We start from the raw sequence: 25762 nt of genomic DNA, 5'->3' as shown, positions 1-25762 counted from the left end.
AATGTATTTTAAATTTTAAAAAAGTAGTCTTTAAATAAAAAGTGTTACTTCACCTAAACAAAGACTGTTTTAAGAGCTACAATGATTTGTGGGTTTTTGATTAGTCAATCAGAAGAAAAACAGAATTGCCACACATCAAACTCCAAGATTTTTCAAGGAGTTTCTAGGCTAAATTATCTTAAACTTTAGAAGCAAAAGAAATGATAGCAAACTGAAAAATCGAGATGAATGAACATCGCTCTTTCTGGCGACAAGTGGCGCTTGAAACAAGGATGAAACAGTCGGAAACACATGCAGAAAGTGAAAGGTATTTTAGCCTTTGCAGACCATTTGCATGCACAAAAAACCTATCTAGAACAAAAGGGAAAACCCCAAAATCATTAAAAGGGCCCCTGTAAGTATCATCTCAATCAAAGACTAATACAATAAAAAGGGGACTGCTTATCTAGTGTGTGGATTTACCTGTTTTATATAATTCTCTATTGAATTGATTTGAGCTTCGAAGGGTTGGTTTTAGATAAAGCAGAACATTTGATGGAGCCACCTTTCATATTTTTCATATTTTTTAAAGACAGAATGATCAATTGATTAATAATGGATAATCATGATAATGGAAATAATTAGTGCGAATGCTGTGCAATAGTTCTTCTATTTCTTTAATCATCTTCTTATTATTTCAACCAATATTTTGCCGTCAAATAACTTCAGCCTACTTTTAGCTACAGAAACCATCCAAATATCAAAAATATTTAGCCTTTTCAGCACATGATGGGAAACTTTCAACTTTTTCAAAATATTTTACACTTATTGAAATATTCAGCTATTTTAACTATTTTTTTAACATGTAACTCAATGGGAACCTTCAAGTCCTCTTTTACCTACACCTTGCGCCAAATGCAACTCCTTCCACAAACTTTGGGCTAGAGACTTAATTCCAACTTTAAAATGATCACAAGACATTCAGCTATAACACTTCAATTCAGACTTTTCATATCTCTTACTCTTTTTGAGATATTTAACTTAGTTTGGAGCTTGGTAAAGAGGCTTTCTTCAGATTTTAACATTAGTGTGTATTGCGCCACTCGTTAAGTCTAGAGTGCTTTGACCTCAAAACAGAGTGGAGGAGTGCTTGAAATTCGCCCAACAAATGTTTTAAACCTGCCATAACTCCCAAATAACTCCCAAACCCTAAACTCCTTGGACATCATTTTTCATGAAAAACGTAGGAAAACCTCTCCTAGGTTGAAAAAAAAATTAAACAAAATGCCTCTTGAGGGCATGAAGTGACAATAACTTTCAATATGTCTCCATTAAGGCACATTGTAAATTCAGCCTGATCTTTCCTCAGAGCAGCAGCTGCACACCTTTAGGAATTCTGCCAAAAATGCCACATTATTGACCCAAAAAGCAGACTCAGATGCTCGTCAGGGTCCTGAGATGCTCCACGCATTGACATTTCACAGATAGCTGCTACGGTTCTTCAGCAAAACATTTAAATGTAAGAGGTTTATCTCTCATTCAGATCAATGGAAAGGCTCTCCTCTCACAGATCACTGCACATCACCATGGAAACCTTTGATCTCTGCACACAGGTGTTTGATAACGTCGTCACCATGGACACCTTTGATCTCTGGGCTAACACACAGGTGTTATGATTAGGTGCTCAGCACAGAAACAAACACTGACAAACAGACTGGAGTTTAAAGACTGTCTCAGCCTATTATTTTCTGTCTGATGGAGACTTCATACTGTTCATGTACATGTTCCACATATGTTATACATTATTGGTGATGTATGGTTTTAGTTAAAAAAATTACAGCATTCACACGCATTTTCAGCAGGAAATGCATTTTCTAGTTGTTAATAGCAGCCTTGCATGCACTGCAAACAAAGTATGTTTCAAAGGCTGATTATTCAATGAGGATTCTTTATTACAAAGAACATCCTTCTCATCATGTAAGAGGCGTTACTAAGGCTACAGCCTTCTGTTAGCCAGCATATCTGGAAGGATTAAAATCTTCCACACTGTAATCATTTTATCAGCTCAAGGCTCAGGCTCACAGGCTGATACAAATGAGAAGTAAGATCAAATGGTGCCTGGTAAGGGATGATGCATCATATTAAGCTCTCTGTAACAATAGTTTGTTTCATCTCACCCCCTAGAAAGAAAACACTTGACATCTGTGATAGATCACGCTCATCTTGAACATTTGTTGGAATAAAAAATGTACGTTTTGGACTTCAAAGAAAATCACATGTTGAGGCAAAGCCATTTGTTGTGACAAAATGCAAACTGGCACCAAAATGTCTGGTTGTGTGTGTGTAATCTTGGAGCAGTTGCTTCTCCACGCTGATCAGTGGCTTTGCAGGAGTTGGCAGATGATTAATGCAGCAGTCTTTCATTTCTCTCGGAGAATGGAAAGTTTGATAATGAGCTGTGTTAAAACAGTACTTGAGAACAATTTCAAAAGGTTTTATTTTGACTGCGAGAACATTTTTGCGCGCTTGACAGTCGCACAAAGCCCCGGAGCAACAATCCATTGTCCTGGCTTTTCCAAAAAATAAAATAAAATTGATGATTAAAAGCTAAATAGACACTGTGAGTGTAAGTGAATGACCTCAGGGCAAAAATAAAAACAAATAAAGAGAGAAGAATCCAAATAGGCAAAAGACTAAGTGAATGAAGCTGGTACCTTATGACCTATTTCACACTGCATCATGCTCAAAACATGTAATATTAAAGTGCCAAGACAGGATGTTTATATCTGGACAGTGTCAAAGCAGCAAATGTGTGAGTAGATCATGTCAGCAGGGGGGTGTCATCTGCATACACACTCATTCATTATGTAGGCCCTTTTTCTTCCAATGATGGTGCCCCGTACAAGGCGAGAAACAAGAAAGAACACATGACTGGCTATTAATACTGCACATAAATCAGAAGAAAATTATTGTATGAGACTGTTTAATGTAATAATGTACTGGACTTGTATACACTTAAGATAAAATAAGACATTTGCAATAACATGTCTCTTCTCTGTGCATGTGTTTGTTAATTCATCGATCAACTAGTTAATCATTGAAATCATTTTTCAATTAAATACTTAAAAACTTCTCAGGTTATTTCTTCACCCGTGGGAGGATTTATTGATTTTATATTTTTTATAAAATAGTTTGGACTATTGGTTGGAATTATGTGTCACAAATACCAATATAGAAAATAACCATGTTGTTTAAAAATGTATACAATGTTAATTATACACAAATATTAATATTGTGTGAATAATCTAGCACTAATTTCACACATAAAAACATGCACAATAAACAAAGTTCAAGATGAATCTGATGTATAGCTGTTTTTTGTTTGTCTATACATAACTTATAAATTAAGTTGGCCACATTATTTACCATGTAACATCTAATATTATGACCTGCACATAATCACAAAGGAATTGTTGAGTATACAAACTAGTTTGGACTTATGTTATAACATAACACTATTTTTTTAAGACAATGCTGTGTCCGATTCCTTCCCCATTCTTAGTTACCTTGCCTAAACAAAAAATAAATAATACTAATGCAAATAAAACTTAATTGATTATTTAAGTAGTCCATTTGCAGATTTTGAAAATGTATTAATCATTTACTTTCATCATTTGCTGAACTGGTCTCTGTATCTCACTCTAACGTACAAATAACTGCTCAACCAAAATAGCATCACCATGACAGCAAAAATAAGGACGGAGATGAAAACAGATGTCATTAACCATAAAAAAACGTTTAACCAAGGAAGGGCGTCACACAACCTTCGGGCTTAGTTCGTCCTGGCAATCTCATCACTAAACATGAGGATGCCACCAGAAAAGTGTGGGGGAGAAAAAAGTAGAATGCAGAGAACCTGCTTTATAGCTGCAGCCAATCTTTGAAACCCAGACTACTCGCTGCTCACTGGCAATTACACACAACCTGTTGAGTGTTGTCCCTGGAATGCGGTCAGCAAGTCGCTAGAGAATTAATGAAATGCCAAGATGGAGGGAGAGAAATTGCCTGTATAACCTATCCTCAAGGTGCCCTTGTGGTATTTCCAAGAATAAGTCATACAAGAGGAGAATATAGCAGTGCTGGTCAAAGATTGAATGTGAAAGTTGTGCTGCCTTCAACTCATAATCAACTTCTTTTTTTTACATTGGTAGAAATGAGAGGGTCGCTTCCTCGCTGCCGAAGACACTGCAACATCCTCCAAAGGTCACCGGCATTAAGAGATTTAATTGCATGCCTTGGTGTCAAGCCTTTTATTAAAATAACTCATTATAGCCTGAAAGGACTCATTATTAACCTATACTCTACATCGCTTCTTGAAGTTACACTCAAGAACTTTTTCTTTCTCAATTGTATCACTGCTGTCAGTCAATAGCAAATGGGAAACAAAGAAAGGTTAAACTTACAGTAAACTGTACTCCCATTTTGAATTAATTAAAGGGCCCATGTCATGCTTTTCCAGTTATTACCCGTCCCCTTGTGTGTTATGAAGGTTTTTATGCATGTAAACGGTCTGCAGAGTCACAAACCCTCAAAGTACACCCTGTAGCGAGTAAAACTCTAACACAGAAAACACCTGTCTGTGCTGCCCCAGAGCGCCTCATTGGAGATTTCTCATTTTCTTCCTTGATATCGCTACGTAGGGATACCCAGTATGGCCGCACCCTCTGCCAGCCTTTCACGAAACAAAGCTTCCCAAACCTTTCAGCGATTCATGCCGGATATGTACAGCGTAGGGCACTGAAGAACGATGCTGTTCCTACTTTGTTTGGACCAGCGGGAGATTCGGGTACACAACCTGTAAGTATTCATTGTTGTTTGTGTATTTATGATGTTTAAAACAAACAAGGTATCTACCACGACTGTTTAAATGGGTAAACGTTTTTCGGGCTGCTAAGTTGGGATCGCGGAGAACTGCTCTCCGCAGACCCATGCTCACAGCGTTATAAACCTTTTTCTTACTCAATATCAAGCCACACTTATTGTATTTACTTCGGCTGTGAGTGTTTGTGTGTGCTCAGGATGAGTTTAGCTTGTTCTCGCTGTATCTATCTCCGACACGGAAGCCCTGTATGCTCCTCACAGCGGCTCCTCACTGCTCATGAGGCTCACAGCCTCACGAGCAGCTGCACGTCGCTTGACGAATCAGAGCACACTGGGCTCACAGGAAGGGGGGGGCGAGCTCCAACAAGCCGTTTAGGACAGAGTGAATACCGGTGAATACACATACTTTACAGAGATGCTGTTTGAGAAACCAATGTGAGTTTGGAAAATTGCACAGTATACATCTATTTTAGTAGACCTCAACAATGGAATTATGATCAGTAGAAATGGCCATGACATGGGACCTTTAATATTGTACAGTTGGTGCAAAAGAAGCCAAATTCTTCTGTTGGTTTTGTAATGTGACTTAAATCAAGGTTACATGTTTAGCCTTTGGTTTAAGACGATACCGGAAGAGACTTTTCTTGTATGATGTAGGTTTAGGGTTATGTCCCAGGGTTAGGGGTAGGGGTGTAACGCTATCCGTATTCGTCCCGTACCGTCACGGTTTGGTGCATGCGGTCACACGACCAATACGCCTTTTTTTTACGAGTGGGAAAAAAGTCTGTGGCCCCGTCTCAGGTCGACTATTTTCATTTCCTCGCTCCTCGGTCCTCGGTCTCACCGGAAGTTGATTTGCCTGCACCATCTTGAGTACCGTCCCATGGCTCTTATTTCTGCCGGAGGATCGAGGAGCGAGGAGCGATAATGGAGGAGCGATAACCGAGGAACCACCAGACCATCCTCCGATGAAATCCTCAGACACTCGCCCCGCCCCCTTACTGTGTATCGCTCACTGATTGGACGAGGCAGTGCATGCACTGATCTGATGCTTCTTGACATGAGAGCAGTTTCCCAGCGGAGTGAAGAAAATACATGAAACTCATGGGACTCACTCCTCAGTTTATACCGTGTTTTCTTTCAATTCATGTATCATTTAGTTACAAATATGTGATATATCTGAACAACAAAGTGGTCAAAAATCATTTTATTCATTTATTGGAAGCATTTTCATGATCGCTTTTTTCGTTTTACATTTTCATTTATTGTCATTTCCATTCAGTCAGTCATTAAGTGCTATTAAAATGTTAATGTGCTACATATCCACACAAACAAACAAAGTGTGCAATCCAATGAATGTTAATCTAACTGGGTTTTGATAGATAACATATCTCTTTTTCTTCTCTCAATTATTTTATTTCTATTGTGCACTCTAATCAATATTAATCAAACTATTGTTCGTTTATACATTTTAAGAATGGCGTTTATCTTTTTTGAGAATGAGTTCTTATTTTATTTAATGTATTTGGGTCTACAACAGATGATACAAATGTTTATGTCGGTAAATGTGTGGCGGGGGTGTTTGTGAAAACAACGGGGACAGAGCTGGCTGCTGTCAGATGAACAGCTGTGCAGCGTCATCACAAACGGACGTCGCTTCACGTGACGCTCCGGAGGAAAGGACGTCCCATTGCTCTTAAAACTCATTTCCCTGCCTCTCGTGGTTTCCTTGCGTCCCTCCATGCTTCCCTGGTGGGAGGGACTAGACGCAGGGAAACGACGCAAGTGAGGGAAGCAAGGATTTCATTTAACCGACCTGAGACGGGGGCTGTCATTCAGGGCAGTATCCACTACACTAGGGGTCGGCAAGTAAATTTGGCCTTGGGCCAATTTTTTTCTGAGCCACTAGATGGCAGGCCGGAACATAATCAAAGGCTTATTTAAGTAATTGATTGTTAAAATATGTGACACGTTCGAATGCTTGGGGGGGGAGGGTGCTAGTGAACTGTCAACGGGGGGGGGGCTCGCTGCGTTGAGTCTTTTAACAATGTTAATGTGAGAAAATAACCTGTGATGATAATATACATCGTATTGACCTATGGCTCACTCATAACGCGCATGACATGAGGGATTTTTGCTATTGGGACTCAGGTTTGAGTCCGGCATGAATTTTGTTGTTATTTTCATGTCGATAGACACTGAATAATATTTTTGAATAGAGGATTCATAATATTGTTTGCCGAGAACAAAATTAACGATCAAGCAGCATTTTAAATTCTAAATATCCCTGCAAATGTAGCAATGACATTTCTGCTTCTATCTTTGCAAAACGAGTAAACAGTCACATTTTATCTGGATAAGTGCGGAATACCATTATGATAAGGGATAAATATGTGTGTAGTCTTTAATATTAAACATGATCGCTGGTTGATAGCCACAGAAGTAGTATCACAGTTTAATCTGAGCGGATCACTGTTTACCACAGCTCTCCACGCTGCGTTGGAGATGGGTGTAAACAACTCAGACAGACTGTATGTTTCACTAACAGACGGTATGAAAGTATAAACGGGTCTCAAATCAACTCGACATCATATTAATAACGATATATGATACAAATATAAGACTGACAACAAGAACAAGCCACAGAAGTCGTATCACAGTTTATCCTGGGCGGAGCTCTCCACAGCTGAAGACTTCTCCACGCTGCTTTCAAACTGTGAGTAAACAACGTGTGCTTCACTTGGAGGCTGTCTGAAGGTGTACACACAGGTCTCAGATGGACTTGGTATCACACTAAGAATGATATTCAGTAATAAGTCTGGCAAAAATAAATGGTTTAAATGATTTATTCAAGCTTACAATGTTTTGAACACACATCCCCAGTCACCTCATGTGTCTTTTTGTAGCCCTCGCTGTACGCGTCCGGATATCGGCATCGCAACCACAACCTCACACACTGGTACTGAATGTGCATCAAAGTGTTCCTATCCAGCCAAATATACCAAAAGATGAATTTAAACGACAAAAGAAGTGATCAAAATGTGTATTTCCTGGTTATTCGACAAAGGCCACGCCCCCGATACATCTGCCTACCGTTATAAAATATCACCAGTTGTTCGTCCCACATTTTATTCGGTAACACCGGCGTTGTTCGACAGCGGTGCGGTATGCTAATGGTAACACAAGCCAAACATGCTAAATCATATCAGAAGGCATCATCCAGATGCTAATCACCGGAGCCCGGCAAAATACAACAGCAGTTCAACAGCTTCTCCCCGCTGTTTTTAAGAAGCCAATGGACATGAAAGCCGAGAGACCAAAATAAATAACGGAAGCTTTTGGCATATGTTTTTCAACTACAATGCTACGCCCTTATGCAATAGTAGAGGACCCCGGTTTTTATTGATTGTGATTGAAACACTATCTTATTATTTATTTTGTAATATAGTTTTACAGCTTATTGAACCTTTTTGTTTGACATCAGCCATTATAGATTATACGGCCATCTGAGTGTGTGTGGTACTGTTTGTGGTTTGTTTTTAACTGTGTAATAAAGTACATTTTTCAAAATGTTCCTTATTTTTAAACTGAAACTTGCACTACTGTTCAAAAATAAATAAAAAATAAACCTGGAATTATGTATTTGCTTTTTCTTGTTGTACCGAACCGTGACCCCCAAACCGAGGTACATACCGAACCGTGAATTATGTGAACCGTTACACTCCTATAGTTAGGGGTAAGGCATTCTCCAAACCAAAATGATGAGGCTGATAAAAACCCATTAACCAATTAAATGTTGGGAAAACTGGCATCCACTCTCTTACCATAGTAGAGTCTGGATCCCTGGCAGTGACAGTCCCTATAGCTGTGTTGGTGGGGGCTTGCTGGCAAACTGGCATGGTTATGGGTAAGGGCCCTTTCAACCCATATCAATGAGAGTGATTACCAATGATAAAAGTCCAGGAAACAATCAATGTTGGTGAAATTGCATCCACTCTCTTACCTGACAGTGCTGGCAGAAGAGTCCGGATCCCTGGCGGTGACGCTGCCTATGACTGTATTGATGGGGGCATTCTCATTCACTTCTAGCAAGTAGACTGCTTTCAGGAAAACGGGAGGTTCATCGGAATCCTCCACCACAATCTTAACAGTAGCTGTGTCCTTGAAGGGCACACCGTTGCTGGGCTCCGAGCGGATGTTGGTGGCCTCAACTTTAAGGGTGTAGGCTCTCTTGCTCTCGAAATCTATCACCTGTAGGGAGGACCAAAGAGAGAGGAGCAGTGAGTATCACCCTGCTTCCTGACAAATCACATACACTAAAGTTGTACATTTACTCAGGTATTGTACAATTATGAATAGGTTCATGTCATGCTACTTTACACTTCTATTCCACCACATTGAGAATGTACATATACTTGTACATATACTTCTCAATATTGGTTTGAAAGCTGCACAACATATGACATATTATACACACCAATTGTACAACTAACATGTTTTTTTTTACTGCTATCAAGTTTCTTTGTGAGAAATGTGGGAGCTTGACTGATACGTTTATAGGCTTTCTGCTGCTAAGATTTTTACTGACTTTTTTGCTAATGTTAACCCTTAATCAAAAATGTTCAAAAAGAGGTAACCACAAAGCGATATTTAACTGAAAATACTTGGGAAATGTTTACTCAGAATTTTTCTTCCACACTTGCCCCTGCTAACATCTCAGTAAATGAGCTAGTAGATAATTTTAATTCAAAAATTAAAAACGTTATAGATGCCATTGCTCCAACTAAGGTAAAGGAAGTGTCTGGCAAGAAAATATCTCCATGGAGAAAGGCCATGACCGTGAAAACAGAAAAAAAAGAATGTCGAAAAGCTGAACGCAGGTGGCGAAAAACAAATCTCCAGGTTCACTTTGAAATCTATAAAGAGAGACTTGGCCTTTATAATTTGGAATTGAAAAACGCACGACAATCGTTCTTCTCTGACATCATTACCAAAAACAAAAACAACGCACGTGCCTTGTTTGCTACCGTCGACAGACTAACTAACCCCCCAGTGTCAGTAGCCTCTGAATTTCTATCCACCAGGGCGTGCAATGATTTTGCCTCCTTTTTCACTGACAAAATTCAGAAAATCAGACAAGCAGTCAGTGCCTCTGCATCAGGTACAGCAAATGTGTTGTCTCTGTGTCCACCTAACATCAATTCAAACACCATGACACAATTCCATCAGATTAATGATAAAAACCTAGAGGACATTATTCAACTTCTGAAATCCTCCTCCTGCTGCCTTGATATTATTCCAACAGGATTTTTCAAAGATGTTTTGCCTTGCATTTTGCCTCAGATCTACTTCATATAGTAAACACATCTCTTCACTCAGGTATTTTTCCACAGGCCCTGAAAACTGCAGTCATTAAACCGCTCTTAAAATAGAATAATCTAGATGCTACAGTAATGAACAATTACAGGCCCATATCAAACCTCCCATTTCTAGGTAAAATCATTGAACAAGTTGTTTTTCAACAGTTGAGTAATTTCTTGCATTTAAATAACTGTTTTGATGTTTTCCAGTCAGGCTTTCGTCCAAACCACAGCACTGAGACTGCTCTTGTAAAGGTCTTTAATGACATCCACTTAAACACAGACAGTGGCAGAACTTCAGTGTTAGTATTATTAGATCTCAGTGCTGCGTTTGACACTGTTGACCACAGCATATTACTAGACCGACTGGAAAACTGGGTGGGACTTTCGGAAACAGTTCTAAATTGGTTTGAATCCTATTTAAAGGACAGAAACAACTTTGTTTCTATAGATAAATACACATCTGAGTTGACAAATATGACATGTGGGGTTCCTCAAGGCTCCATCTTGGGGCCTCTTCTCTTTAACATCTACATGCTACCACTGGCTCAGATAATGAAGAACAACAAAATAAGTTACCATAGCTATGCGGATGACACACAAATGTATGTAACAATTTCACCAGGAGACTATGCTCCAATTCAAACACTGAGTAAGTGCATTGAACAAATCAATGACTGGATGTGTCAGAACTTTCTCCAATTAAACAAAGACAAAACTGAGGTAATGGTTTTTGGAGCCAAGGCTGAACGTATAAAAGTTAGCGCTGAGCTTCAGCCTGCAATGTTCAAAACAACAGATAAAGCCAGAAATCTAGGTGTAGTCATGGACTCTGACCTGAGTTTCAACAGTCACATTAAAACAGTTACTAAATCAGCCTACTATCACCTAAAGAATATATCTAGGATTAAAAGACTAATGTCACAGCAGGATTTGGAAAAACTTGTCCATGCTTTTATCTTCAGTAGACTCGACTACTGCAATGGTGTCTTCACAGGTCTCACTAAAAAATCTATTAGAAAGCTGCAGCTGATTCAGAACGCTGCTGCTCGAGTCCTCACTAACACTAAGAAAGTGGATCACATCACTCCTGTTCTGAAGTCTTTACACTGGCTTCCTGTGTGTCAAAGAATAGATTTCAAAATACTGCTGCTGGTTTATAAAGCACTGAATGGTTTAGGCCCAAAATACATTTCTGACCTACAGTACTGCTAAATGATGAACCATCCAGATCTCTCAGGTCTTCAGGGACTGGTCAGCTTTCTGTCCCCAGAGTCAGAACTAAACATGGTAAAGCAGCGTTCAGTTATTATGCTCCAAATATCTGGAACAAACTCCCAGAAACCTGCAGGTCCGCTGCAACTCTGACTACTTTTAAATCCAGGCTGAAGACTTTTCTTTTTGTCGCTGCTTTTAATTGAACTATTCATATCTTAGACTGCACTGTAACTTTTAATGTTTATTTTATTAGCTTTTCTTTTTAATGACTGATTTTAAATGCCATTTTCTTAATGTCTTTCATTTTTTGTAAAGCACTTTGAATTGCCTTGTGTTGAAAAGTGCTATATAAATAAACTTGCCTTGCCTTAATTACTTAAACCCTCTGTGATTAAAACAATTAAAAAAAAGAATGGTGCCCCCAAGTGGCAGTATTGAGAAACACGGAAGAAAGGACAGGCTTTTCCGCAAACACGAGCTGACTGCACAGAGCATCCAAACACATTTTCAAATTTTTCTACAAAAATGATAATGCCATATCAATCATTGAAAATAAGTTGTTACCACGTAAACATTAAACACACAGGGGGTTTTAATCTGAAAAGTCCCAGCCTTTACTTGCATGAAAGAACACAAATCTTACTAATGCTCTCAGTGACAGCTGATTATTAGAGCTCTCATACTTCTACCACAAGCAGCTCACATACAATGAATGAGAACAGGTGCTCATTCACCACCATCATCTCAAAAGGTATAATTTTCCAAAGAGAAATAAAAACAGTTTGCACAGGACGTGTCATTGTGTGACTGACATATCTGTTTAATCGCTACTTCTATGCAGTATTTTCTTTTACAGATGGCTCATCATTAATATTTAAAAGGAAGCAGAGATTCACAATTTTAGCCTTGTGAAATCTCCGAGGACACCCCAGAATGTCAGAATTTCATTCGGAATCACCTCTGGTCGCTCTCGTACGACGAGAATAATGGGATCAAGTCACTTCCACGCTCCATAACTGCGATTTATAGGGAAATCAAAACTGGGCCTTGCCGCTTGAGGGGATAGGAGCTGTCTAGGGGAGAGAGAAGGACTGAGAGGAGGGAGATGAACACAACGGGTAATGTATTCAGTTAGGAAGAGAGGGAGAGAGCAAGAGGATCTGTCCCTGAGGTCAGACAGGGCCGGTGCTGAGAGCTCCTGGGTGCACGGGGGGACGTGGGGTGTCTGGGGGTCCAGCTGTGAGACGGCAGAAGCAGCCGGGGGGACGGGGGAGGCGACCCGAGGCTTTGACACTCCTGCCATCAGGGCACTAGTAGACAGCCCAAGCCCCCGAAGCCTCTCCAATCCCCGCTCCTCCATGGTCGAGGAAGCTATTTGGAACACTTTCATTATTAACCTCCCCATCGTCTTCTTCCCCCCCCCCCCCCCCCCCCCCCCCCCCCCCCCCCCCCCCCCCCCCCCCCCCCCTCCGTTCCTTCCTTTTCTCCCTCTGATCCTGCCATCTGTGCTGAGAAAGTACATAGTATGGCTGGACCCCAAGCCAATGGATTACACTTATATTCTAAGGGTAGTGGAGAGTAAGAGCTTGTATAAGACGATGGCTGGTTAGTCAAAATTATTGTATGGAAATGGAGAGAGGGGAAAGGACAACTTTTTAATAGGAATGTATTATTTGAAAGTCATGTACTGGTACCCACATTGGTTTAACTGTTTGGTGTCAAGCGGATTTTTACAGTATGTATCTTTTAAACTGGTGACTTCAGTTACATCTGAATATTGTAACTCCAGCTATTTCATGGTTTACTTATAACCCATGATTGGCCTGGGTTACTGAAAATTGCACAACATTCAAGTCCTCAAAATGAAAGTTGTATTAGGTCAGTGGAAGGTTCACTCGTAAAGGCAGACTCAAAATCATGTCTCAGAAACACGCCAAATGTTCAGTAAGTTCAGTTTGATCAGTCAGGTGCAGGCAGGGTCAAAACCAGGAGATCCATCAAACAGGCAAGCAAGTCCAATACGGAGCAGGAGAATACTCTTGATCCGAAACCAGGCAGGGAAGGACAGAATTTGGCAGAGCAGATAAACAGACAAATAACTAAAAGAACACTTGAGAGCTTGGAAGCACACATGAGGGCTGCACGGTGATTACACACAGATGGAAAGAATCAGGGTGGGGCAAATAATCACAAAGGTGGGAAAACACCAAGAGAGAAAGGAAAACTACCCATGACACGAGGAAATAATACCTTTTCAAAAATAAAAGAGGAAGTCAACAAATTATATCAAAAGGGGTAATAAATAGCACTTGTGTATTAAAGTGGACATTTTTCTTCATCAGGGCAGTTAAACGCTGAAATACTGGCGAATGTCTTGGCAAATAATCATTCATACAGCGGACACTGGACGGCATTAGCATACATTTGGAGTCCTGTTTTGGCCACTTTGTTGAATGTTAATGTGAATTCACTTTTAATCTCTCTAGCAGAGGCTGTGGGTCACAAAACAATGAGCTTACAGACTCTAAAATGCTCAACAGCTAAGGGAAATTCCGACTTGAATGATAAATCCATGGTTTGGTCACTATTAGGGACATCATTCACATTAGCCAACATATTTTGATAAGTTGTTAATACTAGAAAAGGTTACTAAGTAGAGTACAGTTCTCTGAGTTCTGTCTCCAACAAATAAGTCTCACTAAATTGTTTCTCCCGGCACCTTCACAATCGAGATGGTGGTGAAGATATTTGCATACTTTATCAGGTATGCAATTTACTTGCAGATGGTCTGGCTCAAAATGAGACCAAACTTTTCTTTAGATGTCAACTTTTAAGCCATGATAAAAGCCAAAATGTGGCCTGAAACAGACGAGGTAAGGCGTATTTTAATTCTAGGCGATTTAAAAAATGTTTGCGAATGTCTTGCAGTCAATGATACTGTAGTATATAATAGACAATATAATTGGCCTGTGGGGGAGATACAAACAACATTTAATAAAGGCAGCTTTTAATGAAAGAGATTTAGTTGTGAGCTGCCTTTTTTCTTTTAGCAACAAGTAACAAATAATTTAGCAAATTACTCCACATTAAATTCCAGGGAAATTGGCTCTCCCCTTTTCAAAATATTGAAATATTTCCACTTGACAGCAACTCATTATATTTGTTTCCAATGCCCTAAGAAGGGGAAAGGGGCTCTCACTGGCTGGCGTACTCAATTACATGGTGGTTTAAGGAGAACACAGTGGCTTCTCTGATTCGCAGAGTTACTGTAAGTCTGATTCATTACTTTCAATAACAATTACAAAATCAAAGAAAGGCAGCCCCTTTTAAATAAACACAAGTCATATTCTAACCAGCTCAAATTATGAATTCAATAAACGCACATACAGTGCTTAGAATAAGTAAGCCAGCGAGAACCGCTTTGATATTTGCTAGTATGCATACTGTTGAACAGATACTATTTGAGATTCATGAGAGCAAAAGAAAAACAGTAGAGCCACATACTAAGCATTTTTTAAGTCAAGGTTGCATAGCCAGTTTAAATTATTATATGTTCCTGGAAAAAATAAGCTTATGAAGACATTTCGGAATGTGGCACAGCAGACTTACACAAATCAACAAAGCGACCGTCTAGTTTATCCCGTGTTGGAAAACCCATCAAGACCATGTCCCATGCCACTGCTGTGTCATCTTTTGGTGTCTCTTAAGCATCAAATCAAAATGTACACACAGGCCAGTTAGAGACTTCAAAGTTCAGTGTTGGCTGCAGGGGTGAAAGCTCAGCATCCCACGAACATCCCTCGACAGGCCTGGGGGCTGGCAGATAAAAAGCTTAAAAACCCAAACAGAAAAGAATATCTCGCCTGGTTTGTGCCTCTCCAACCTCAGTGAGATCAATATGTTTTTAACCTTGCCGCAAAGGATGTGTAATAATTACATTTTGTACGTTAGATGGGAGTTCAAAGACTCGTACAGAAGTTGGCAGCAACAGGGCGTGTTGGGGAAAGAGTTACAATGAATACCTTCTTCTGTCATCCTTGTTTGAGGATAACACCAGTGAAGACGTAGAACAAAAGAGTAAAAGCATAACAACCGCTTCTTTTAACCTGTCTCGACTTGCTGTCTGGAGGGATTGCGAAAACACTAAGTGTGCAAATGCTACTTTCTCCAACACAATATCATCTATCTTGCTTAAGCGATTAAGGCAACCAACTTGAGGCTGCAGAGAGAAAGCTGAGCAGGATTTGGGAAATCGAGGCCCCCTCTGTAGGATATGGAAGTGGAGCTTGAATAAAAGTCTAACACATGTGACATTTGCTGTGTCAACAGTTGGACATTTTATAACTTTGTGTGGCATTTGTTGCTGCTGTTTTCTTTAGTGGCTGTGGATTGAAGTACCAGCGGATTGCTTTAGCTCTTATACATTCCATCTCGCACACAGTTCACATTTTGACAAAGCCATACCACATGTCCTTGGGGTAATGTCATTTTACATCACAACACATGGCATTCTGCTTTTGAGTGATGTATAGCTCTGCTCTCCTGACGCCGAACCAACCATGACTCAAGACTTAAGAACACCCATCCATCAATCACGTATGATTCAATATATGCAAACGTCCTCCAGCAAGCAGAGTATAGAAGTAGAATATGGAATGCATACATATATAAACAGCTTTGGTGTCTTTGATTCGAGAACCTTGGTTTGATTCTCCACAGATGTCCTTGAGATACAGCTGCGCCTAAACATGCTTGCGGGTCACAGTGTAATATAAAAGCATTGGTTTTTTTAATGTCTATTCCTCACAGTTCCGTATTGAGAACCAATTGGGAACGGGATTGGGTGCTTCAAATGTCTACAGGCAAGCAACGATATACAGGCTCAAAAGGCGTTTATGCTTGAGGAAATATTCATATTGCATATCTAGAAACGTATTACATTGTGCAATTGTGTGAGATCCTTGGATAATTATTCAATCAGCAGGAAAGCATGTGTCTTGGTTCTTCTTCAAAATTAAATGATGAATACAATGCTATTCTTGTGAACACTTTACCGGCAGCAGATTGTGCCACGGCAATATGCGCTAATGCGTTTGACTCAAGGTAAGATACTTAGGTTTGTTGACAGGAGTGTCGCTAACTCTCTTTCCTCAGGAAAATCTAATGAGCATTGTGTTTTCTTGTCTTAACAACTATTACTAATGTTTCATTTAGCAAGGCAATTAACCGGCAACTGCTTTGCTGATGTTGCTATGGGGCATGTGGTAGATGTGTGAAGTTTCACATGTTGTATGTGCTAGCATCACAAAGAACATCTGGAAGCATTAGGTAAAGACCATCTGTGTCTATGGTGATGACATTGTGGGTGTCAGCTCAACTGGATTCAACTAAAGTTAGAACAATGATCAATATCAATATACAATATGTTATAATGAGCTTAGAATGCTAACATGAGCTAATAATTCTACATCTAAATAGGCAAGACTGAAATGCCAGAAGGAAATGTTCTCTGAAAAAAAAGTTCCCTAAACTTGCTATAATTGCTTGAATGTCCACATAAACAGAAAGTCCATCTAGAAAGCTGATACTTTAACTCAAGAAAACACCATGTGAAAGGAATAGTGTTTTTGTAATGGAATAGGGAAAAAAGCTACATTCTACAGTCGTGCAGGCCCTGGTGTTTTAATATTTAATGTTAGAATTTCGAGTGAACATTTCTCCAGAACAATACAAGGGAAAATAATTACCCTAAAAACAATACGAAAGAGAACAACAACTCTGAACTCATGTTAATACAACGTTACAAATACATACATACATATGTATAGTTTTAGCTTATGTCTTTAAGAATTAAGCTGTAGCAGCTTGATGCAAGGACTATTATTTTGGAAATGTAGGACCCTGAAATCTTTATTGAATAATTCATCAATTGATATTTATTGAAATATAAATCACTTCAAAATGACTGAAATGAAATAATTGGGCTTGAAACGGAGCAGCGGATCAAAGGCGGGGCTTAAGGAAAACTCAAGTGCGAATGCTAACACCTGCTGTATTACACATTCCTGGACCTTGACGGTCTCTAAAGGCCCTGACACACCTACCCGATTTTGGGAGTCAGAGGCAGTCGGGGCGCCCTACTCAGGTTGGTGTGTCCCGCACCGTTGTTGCTTTACGGCACATTTTCACACCTCCCGCGGCCTCCCAAAGAAAGTCGGCCAAAGCAATCACTCTGATTGGCTGTTGCCTCTTTTGAATGACGAATACACACTACTGCTGCCTGCTGGTAAGGACAGTTATTGCCACTCGTCGACTGAAGTCTTTGCGGTGTGTTCGTAGGCGGGCGGCGTAGGCGGGTAGCGTAGCCGACGCAGGCGACGTAGCGGACATAAAAGTCGGGACGCCTTCGGTACGCGTTCTTTGGTCTCAGGTTGGTGTGTAGCGGCCTTTACAATGACAGAGAAAGCATGAGCAGAGCCATGTTACAGCTGTTTCAAGTTCTTACCTTTTTCAGCCGAAGAATCCCTTCTTGTGTCTGCCCGTCGGTGACTATCTCGAACATGCCTTGTTCATCTCCCTCGATAATGTTATACGTTGACTTGGCATTATCACCGATGTCTCTATCATTTGCTTTCACCTTGCCGCCCATGTTGCCTATCGGTAGGTCTTCAGGGATCACAAACTCGTACAAACCTGTGGAGGAATAGACATTGGATTGGAGAATTGTTGATTAAATTTGAGAAAGTCAGGGAAGCATATTACAGCACTAAATCCTCATTAGACTTAACAACAGTTTGAACTTGAGGTGCGTGTTTGAGGAAACTTACAAAATAACATTCATTTTCCCCAATTATAACCAATCAGAGAAACACTAGTTTACACCGGTGGTTATTGGTTTTTCCTCCTAATTAAATTTGGGACATTTAAGGCCACAAAGTTACTTACTTTTAGAGAACTTTGGCGGATTGTCGTTGACGTCCGTTAGCGTGACGGTGACTGTCGTGGTTCCCGACAAGCCCCCCATGTGACCTCCCATGTCCTTAGCCTGTATGACCACAAGGTACTCCTCTCTCATCTCCCGATCCATCGCATGGAGAGCAATTTTTATGGTCGCTGAAGGTGGAAACAGTTCATAACACATTAGTGCAATTATAAATATGACAGATATACTCTGCTGCATCGTTTTAACGATGCTCACATGAGCATGCAGGAGAAAAACGAGGAATGTATTCTGTAACCTTCACACCCAACTTACTCTCAGTTTGTAGGTTGCATTATTTTCCGCCATGACTTCACACAACAAGGGCTCCACACAAGCAAAAGGTTAAAGAAAGGAATCCCTACAGGTTTACTCCAGGTCTTTGTGAGCATGGCAAGGTGGCCATGACTACAGCCCTGAGAATCAGCTGTGTTGGTTTTTCCAGTGTGTTGTTCCGCCGTCTGCAGTCATTTCTATTCTGATTGAGTGTGAATTATGCTGTCTGTCTTGTATAATCTTGAATATTGTATGCAGAATGGACCTTATTGACTCTGCCACGGCGCATAATATAAAAAGGGCTCAGCATCGGCATATACGGATAATCCACTCAGGAAACAGAGGCCCGCAGGATCATCAAATGAATATAAAACCCCTCATAAAAGCTAGGCTTTGGCATGACACCCTGCCTTGGTCCTGAGCTGCATCAGACAATGAGAATATGTTTTGCTATGATGAATAACATTTTCCATTCCTCTGAAGTATTTTCCTTCAAGATGTAGCACACTTTCAGGGTCAGCTTTGCTTTTGGAGGTCACACACGGCACTGATGATCTGAACAACTAGAGAATGTGAGTGACAAGAGTTGGACATTTCTTTACAAAATCCATCCATCCATCCATCTTCTCCCGTGGTCGGGTCGCGGGGGTAGCAGTTCCAGCAGAGAGCCCAAAACTTTATTTTCCCTGGCGACATCAACCAGCTCTGACTGGGGGATCCCAAGGCGCTCCCAGGCCAGCGAAGAGATATAATCCCTCCACCTGGTCCTAGGTCTACCCCTTGGTCTCTTCCCAGCTGGACGTGCTTGGAACACCTCCCTAGGGAGGCGCCCAGGTGGCATCCTAACTAGGTGCCCGAACCACCTCAACTGGCTCCTTTCGACGCGAAGGAGGAGCGGCTCAACTCCGAGTCCCTCCCTGATGACCGAACTTCTCACCTTATCCCTAAGGGAGACACCAGCCACCCTGCGGAGAAAACCCATCTCGGCCGCTTGTACCCGCGATCTCGTTCTTTCGGTCATGACCCATCCTTCATGACCATAGGTGAGGGTAGGAACGAAAATGGCCCGGTAGACAGAGAGCTTTGCCTTCTGGCTCAGCTCCCTTTTCGTCACAACGGTGCGTTTAAAGCGACTGCAGTACCGCTCCCGCTGCTCCGATTCTCCGGCCCATCTCACGCTCCATTGTTCCCTCACTCGAGAACAAGACCCCGAGATACTTGAACTCCTTCACTTGGGGTAAGGACTCATTTCCTACTTGGAGTGGACAGTCCATTGGTTTCCTGCTGAGAACCATGGCCTCAGATTTGGAGGTGCTGATCCTCATCCCAGCCGCTTCACACTCGGTTGCTTTACAAAATACTTACATAAAATCACCAGCAAGATGCAATGGAGTAAATTCATTGTTTACATTGTTTCATCTGTTTCTTTAAGCCTTCACCATTATTTCTTTAACTTGGCTTCCGTAAAATGGCTTAACTTGGTCATTGCTTCTATCCAACTGGCTTACTTTCCCTTTTTTCCTTTTACACACTTTTTTGGCTTTTATTCTGAAGTTATTTGAGTGTTATACTTTTGAGTATTATTGTCACAACCATTTCAATTTTCCGCTAACCGGGCAAGTACTGTAATTTCCTTTTTAAATGTGTTGTTGACTGAATTATCAGAAATATTTTATATCCATAGTCATTTACTGAGAAAGACAAATATTTTTCTCTAAGTAGTGATGTATCTTATGTTACTTATGTTACTGAAAAGAGGTCTTACTTCCTGTCAGAAACACTTTCATTAGACTCCAATAAAAACAAATCCAGATAAAATTACAAGTATTTGAAACACAAGAACCTACATACAGTACATACATACATTACATACAATACATACATACAGCACATACATATATACATACATACATACATACAGTATAGAGATACTGGGACAAGTTACATAATATTGTAAATGCAGCAAAATATCAAACATTAAACTATAGGACAGTTTAGTATACATTCAATCTAATGTACAGCTACAATAATAATACTTATCATATCAAATGTAATTGAATAGACAACATGATCCATGTGCTGAGTCTCACAGTAAATCCAGAGGACCCTAAGGCGCTCTTAAAGATGAAAATAAAACATGAAAAAAAGATAATTATCTTTAAGCACTTTTAAGCTAAAACCTCAAACTGTATGTAATGTATCTTCTCACATGTTCACACGACAGGCCCACTGAACAACAGAGTGAACATTTTATTGTTGCAACAATGAATTGTTGCCATTTAAAAAATGTAATAGCCACTTAAGCACATACATTATATTTGAACTTCATTTGAATAAATTCCACTATTTTGGTAGTTTTGTATATATCGTTTTTATTGGATTATGTTAGGTGTATTTACTACAAGGTGATATGCCGTAACATACTGTAGCTTTCAGTCCATACATACTTTAACTACTTTATTACATAAGATTCTGGATGTTTTCAAGTGGATTGAAAGCAATTTGTTATCGTGCAACTGTGTTCTGGTTATTTAATTAAAGCAGTGTTATAGCATATCTTGAATCATCATGTCGGTAATGGACTGCTCGCGGTGCAATTTGATTGGAAAACACATACCTGGACACTATATTATTATTTCAACAACAACAACAACTGCTGTTAAGGTTTACCTGTCTCCCTTGTATAAAATGATGTATGTTTTTGACCATATTATTCTGACATTTAGTTATTGAATGCAGTGTTATAGTATATCGCCTATTTGGAATTATAAAGTGGGTAGTGGACTGGTCGATATGTTGTTTGAATGGAAATCTCCTGCCTCAACGCTGCACTATCATTTTTGATAAACCTTTGTTCTGGTTTTCTGGTTTGACCTTCCTCTCAATGAGTACATTGGATCTTCACAAAGGGATCGGAATGTTATGAAATGAGAACTAATTCATTGTGCAGAATAAGTGGCTCAAGAATGTATTACATTGGATAAACAGTCACTATTCATGCTTATTGTGCAAAAGCAACATTATGCTGCATTATGTTACTGGTCCAAGCAGTGAAGCTTTGAGTGGCATCAACAAGGTAGACCCACCTCCTCTCGAGTCAGGCAAACAAATTAACCCATGAATAAGAAGAGTAACACAAACAAGTCACTTGTACTCCCTCTTCCACGTGTGTACACACACACACACACACACACACACACACACACACACACACACACACACTTCAGTCATCATGCCATGAGCAACACTCTCATCTCTGTTGATCATCGTTAATTATTCAAATTAATTCCTAATCACTGAAAAGGGAGGATAGACAAACACTCATTTCCATAGATATTTGCCTCAACTTTTTTTTTCCCTTTTCTCTTTTCACCGACCATTAACCCAGTGATGAATTGGGGCATGATGTTTATTTATTTATTGAATGCTTTTCATTTCCAATGTGGCGTTGTAAGTGTCAAACGCATCCTAATGGTTGTTTTCCCCCTTACCTTTTATTTTTCATTAACATTCATCAAAACATCTGGCTAACTCGAATGAGCCATCTGCATGTGCTGCGCAATCACACAGAGCATGAATGCTAATCCTTAAATGGTCCGTTCAGCGCGCTTTCTAAAGCCACGATGCAGTAAGAATACGATGCCGATGTAGAAGTGAAGACGAGCCCGAATTTCTGTGTCGAGCTGATCGTCGCTTCTAATTATGTGCATACATTTCGAGCCACCCTTTCTCCAATCTTGTTTATTGTGTGCTGTTTTCCAAATTGTGAGCAGTTGATTTCCATCTCATTTCTTATTAATGTAATTTCACCATTATTTAATCATATTGCTTACAGACACATGTTAAAAAGTCAGCTGAAAAAGCAATTAGAGATCCAATCTGGAGTCTGTTTGGAGATAACTTTATGCATCATGACGCTGCTGAAGAGTCTGCCTTGTGAAAGGAAGAAGTAATTATTATTATTACTTTGAATGCAATGATGTTACATAGCAGCATGTGAGCACTGGCCCATTTAGCATTGAGGACGGCCAATCAGCTAATGGAAACAGGCAACTCACTGATGCCCACGTGAATCTTATAATTTAGTAGTTTTGATAATGAATTTCATGCAGCCCGTTGATGAACCATACAGCCTGTCACAGATGACAAAGCTAAACCAAGACACAAATGATAGAAAACCATACAATTGTCTCAAAAGTGCCAGCTGAGGTTAGGCAAGGGGGTCCGACAGATTTTCTTAAAAGCGGGCACGGAGATGATGTTAAGTTAACAGAACAACAAATATTATTAAACTCATTTCGGGGGTCCGCAAAAATATGTGCTGATTCAAATCACCTCGTGGGGAGTGGACGTTTTTAGGGCATCCAACAGGAAGGTATTAAACTATCCAACAGGAAGTAAGCAAACCATACAACAGGAAGTCTGCCTTAGTTTAGCCGTGTTTGGTGAACACGCATTGTACCGTGCAAATACAACTTAACGGTTATATATATTTTACTTGGAATTAATTAATTAAAGGTCCGTTGCAACTCTTACTACTTTTAAATCCAGACTAAAAACGTATCTTTTTGTCGCTGCATTTGAGTGAGCTGTTTATATCCACACTGCAGTATGGCTTGTATTCATGTATTCTATACCTGTTGTGTTTATTTGATTATCTTTGCTTTTTAATGCCCGTTATTAAATGCCATTTTCTAATGTGTTTCTGCTGTATTTATTCTTGAATGTATTTTAATTTTAATTAGTAAAGCACTTTGAATTGCCATGTGCTGAAAGGTGCTGTATAAATAAACTTGCCTTGCCTAGAATTATGTATCTCTGTCGTTAAGATGTTGGTATTTTATTGAGTTATTTCTATAGTTTTTTTGTGCAAGAGATACTGCTTCTAAATCATTAAGAAAAGATACATCAGCTCTTAGTAGTGCCAGAAACAGGGGAGTTTGTGCCGAAGCTTTTCATAAAAAGGTGCCCATTATCAACACATGATAACATACATATTTGATCACAAAAGTAGATTAATAGTTCCTATTAATATATATATTTTTAAATTATACATTTGTTTCCGTACTGTAAAATATACCAGTACGACATTGTCATTACAAATTCAAAAGCTTTACATTGCTCCAACACATGTTTGTGTCTCCGTAGCCTCTACTTCCTGTATAAGGCTACACGTGTTTCCCTCTCATTCAGCAGGCCTGGGTGATTGTAGTATCCAGATCGCAATCACATATGGGTAATATTGTGTGCATATAATACTTTCCATTAGTGATGTCAGTCGGTGTGTCTGAGAGATCTGCGAGATATAAATGTTACCTTATTACATTTATTAATATAAACAGACAATAAGACCTTGGAGAACTGCCAAGTGTCAACATCTACATACTGTATGTTCATAATGGGTTCATCCTTTATACATCTGTTTACACCCCGTATATCTACATATATTATTATAGTACACACTGTTTATTCTCCTGAACACGTATTTAATTAACATTCTGCTTATCTTTTTCTTGCAACTCAATTGTTCACTATTTGTTTTCTTTTACTTTTATAAGTATATCATATGTTACCTTTGAATCTTTTGAGTATTATTGGGATTCACATATGGGTCTTTCTCTCAGCACAGAAGCAGTGTGGGTTTTTATTTATTTTCTTCACATAAACAATCTGTTTTCCTGCATTATTTCATGTTTTAATGCAAGCTATACCCGTTCTTATTTCAGTTTTAGTGCCCACACTTATACACATGTGTTGCCCCAGCTTACTGTTGATGCTTTGAACATAAGTGTGCATCTGTAGAGGGAAATGGAGCACGCCCGGGAGCCTGAGTTAACAGCAGCCTCGCACAGCCGTAATCTACAAACATCACGAAAAACAGATGGGCTGAGTTACCTGCAGTCCTGTTGATGTTACACAACTTTTTAAACAATAACCAGCATTGTCAGCTCCCTTTCAGAGTTCATTTGTTGTCCCTGAAGGGCTCGCAGAGAATTGGTGAGGGAGACGTGTGCACTGCGGTTAACAACTTTGTCCTTTAGGGAGTGTGTGGGAGAGAAACTCCCTCTGGGGGGAGCTTTGGGATTTTAGCCTTTGCAGACCATTTACATGCATAGAAACCTATATAATACACTACAGGAAAGGGAAATTCCCCAGAAGAATAAAAGGGCCTCTTCAATAAGATCCTCATAGTTTGTAGAGGAGAAACACATAAGTTCTGAAGGGTCAATGCATCATGATGCATTTTACAGATGATCCAAGACTAAACATACTTAAACACTTCCTCCTCTTGTGCATCACACACATTTAAACTCATAATATTTGGTGACATGCTTTTTGACTGGAACAGGAAGTTAGGAAAAACTTCCCACTGATTATCATCATCAAATATTGATATGCTGTCGTTAAATGTGTTTTGGAAGTTCATGTTATTCCTCATCATCTGCATAACAACCAATGTCTTTGGTTGTGCTCATTCATTTGGTAATTCCTTCCTGTCATTCCTGTGAGTTCTCATTGAGAAGAAAAACAAACTCCTTTCTGCACTTGATTTAATAATTTGTGCACACGGATTACGTCATTTGTGCTTTTTATTTAATGTTGTTTTTGACGTGAAGAGGCTTGACTTTCAAGGTCTGCCTCTCACCGCCGAAACAAAGCCACAAAGCCACTTCTAATGGAAAATACACAGTGGCTTATTATAACGGGAGTAACTGCTGCCGCCGCACAAAGGACAATTTATGAGTGCAAGGTTTTTCTTCCACTTTTTAACTTTGAGACAAAAGATACAATACAGACACAAACAAATCACTGTAAAAGCACAGCTAACATCATCAGAATACACATAACCTTAGGTGGTTCATTGGTTATTATCATCTCTGCTATTTGAGACATATTTATTAGCCGACATTCTTGATTGAACTGTACCATCAATATTCATATAGTAGGAATAGCTTTAACTTCAATTGTAGGCTTCATTAAGGAGTTGTTTTTCCCTTCCTTTTTCAGAAACTAATTTAGGGCAAAGTAATGTTAAATTCAGAGGTATGATAATAAAGTATAGTATAGC

At 39.7% G+C, this 25762-nt stretch overlaps 1 protein-coding gene across 3 annotated transcripts in view; it reads right to left on the bottom strand.

Moving 5' to 3' along the window:
• cdh8 (cadherin 8) overlaps positions 1 to 25762 on the bottom strand; it is a 147842-nt gene that overhangs the window by 22232 nt on the left and 99848 nt on the right. For all 3 annotated transcript variants that reach the window (XM_034220584.1, XM_034220586.1, XM_034220585.1), the window contains exons 5-7: positions 18384 to 18551; positions 17944 to 18131; positions 8864 to 9111 (exon numbers count right to left, since the gene is read on the bottom strand). In XM_034220584.1, coding sequence (XP_034076475.1) covers positions 8864 to 9111; positions 17944 to 18131; positions 18384 to 18551 — 604 coding nt within the window. The remainder of the gene's footprint in view (positions 1 to 8863; positions 9112 to 17943; positions 18132 to 18383; positions 18552 to 25762) is intronic.

This window comes from Gymnodraco acuticeps, unplaced genomic scaffold, assembly GCF_902827175.1.
Source record: "Gymnodraco acuticeps unplaced genomic scaffold, fGymAcu1.1, whole genome shotgun sequence".
NCBI lineage: Eukaryota > Metazoa > Chordata > Actinopteri > Perciformes > Bathydraconidae > Gymnodraco > Gymnodraco acuticeps.
This window is presented reverse-complemented; position numbering and strand designations above follow the sequence as displayed.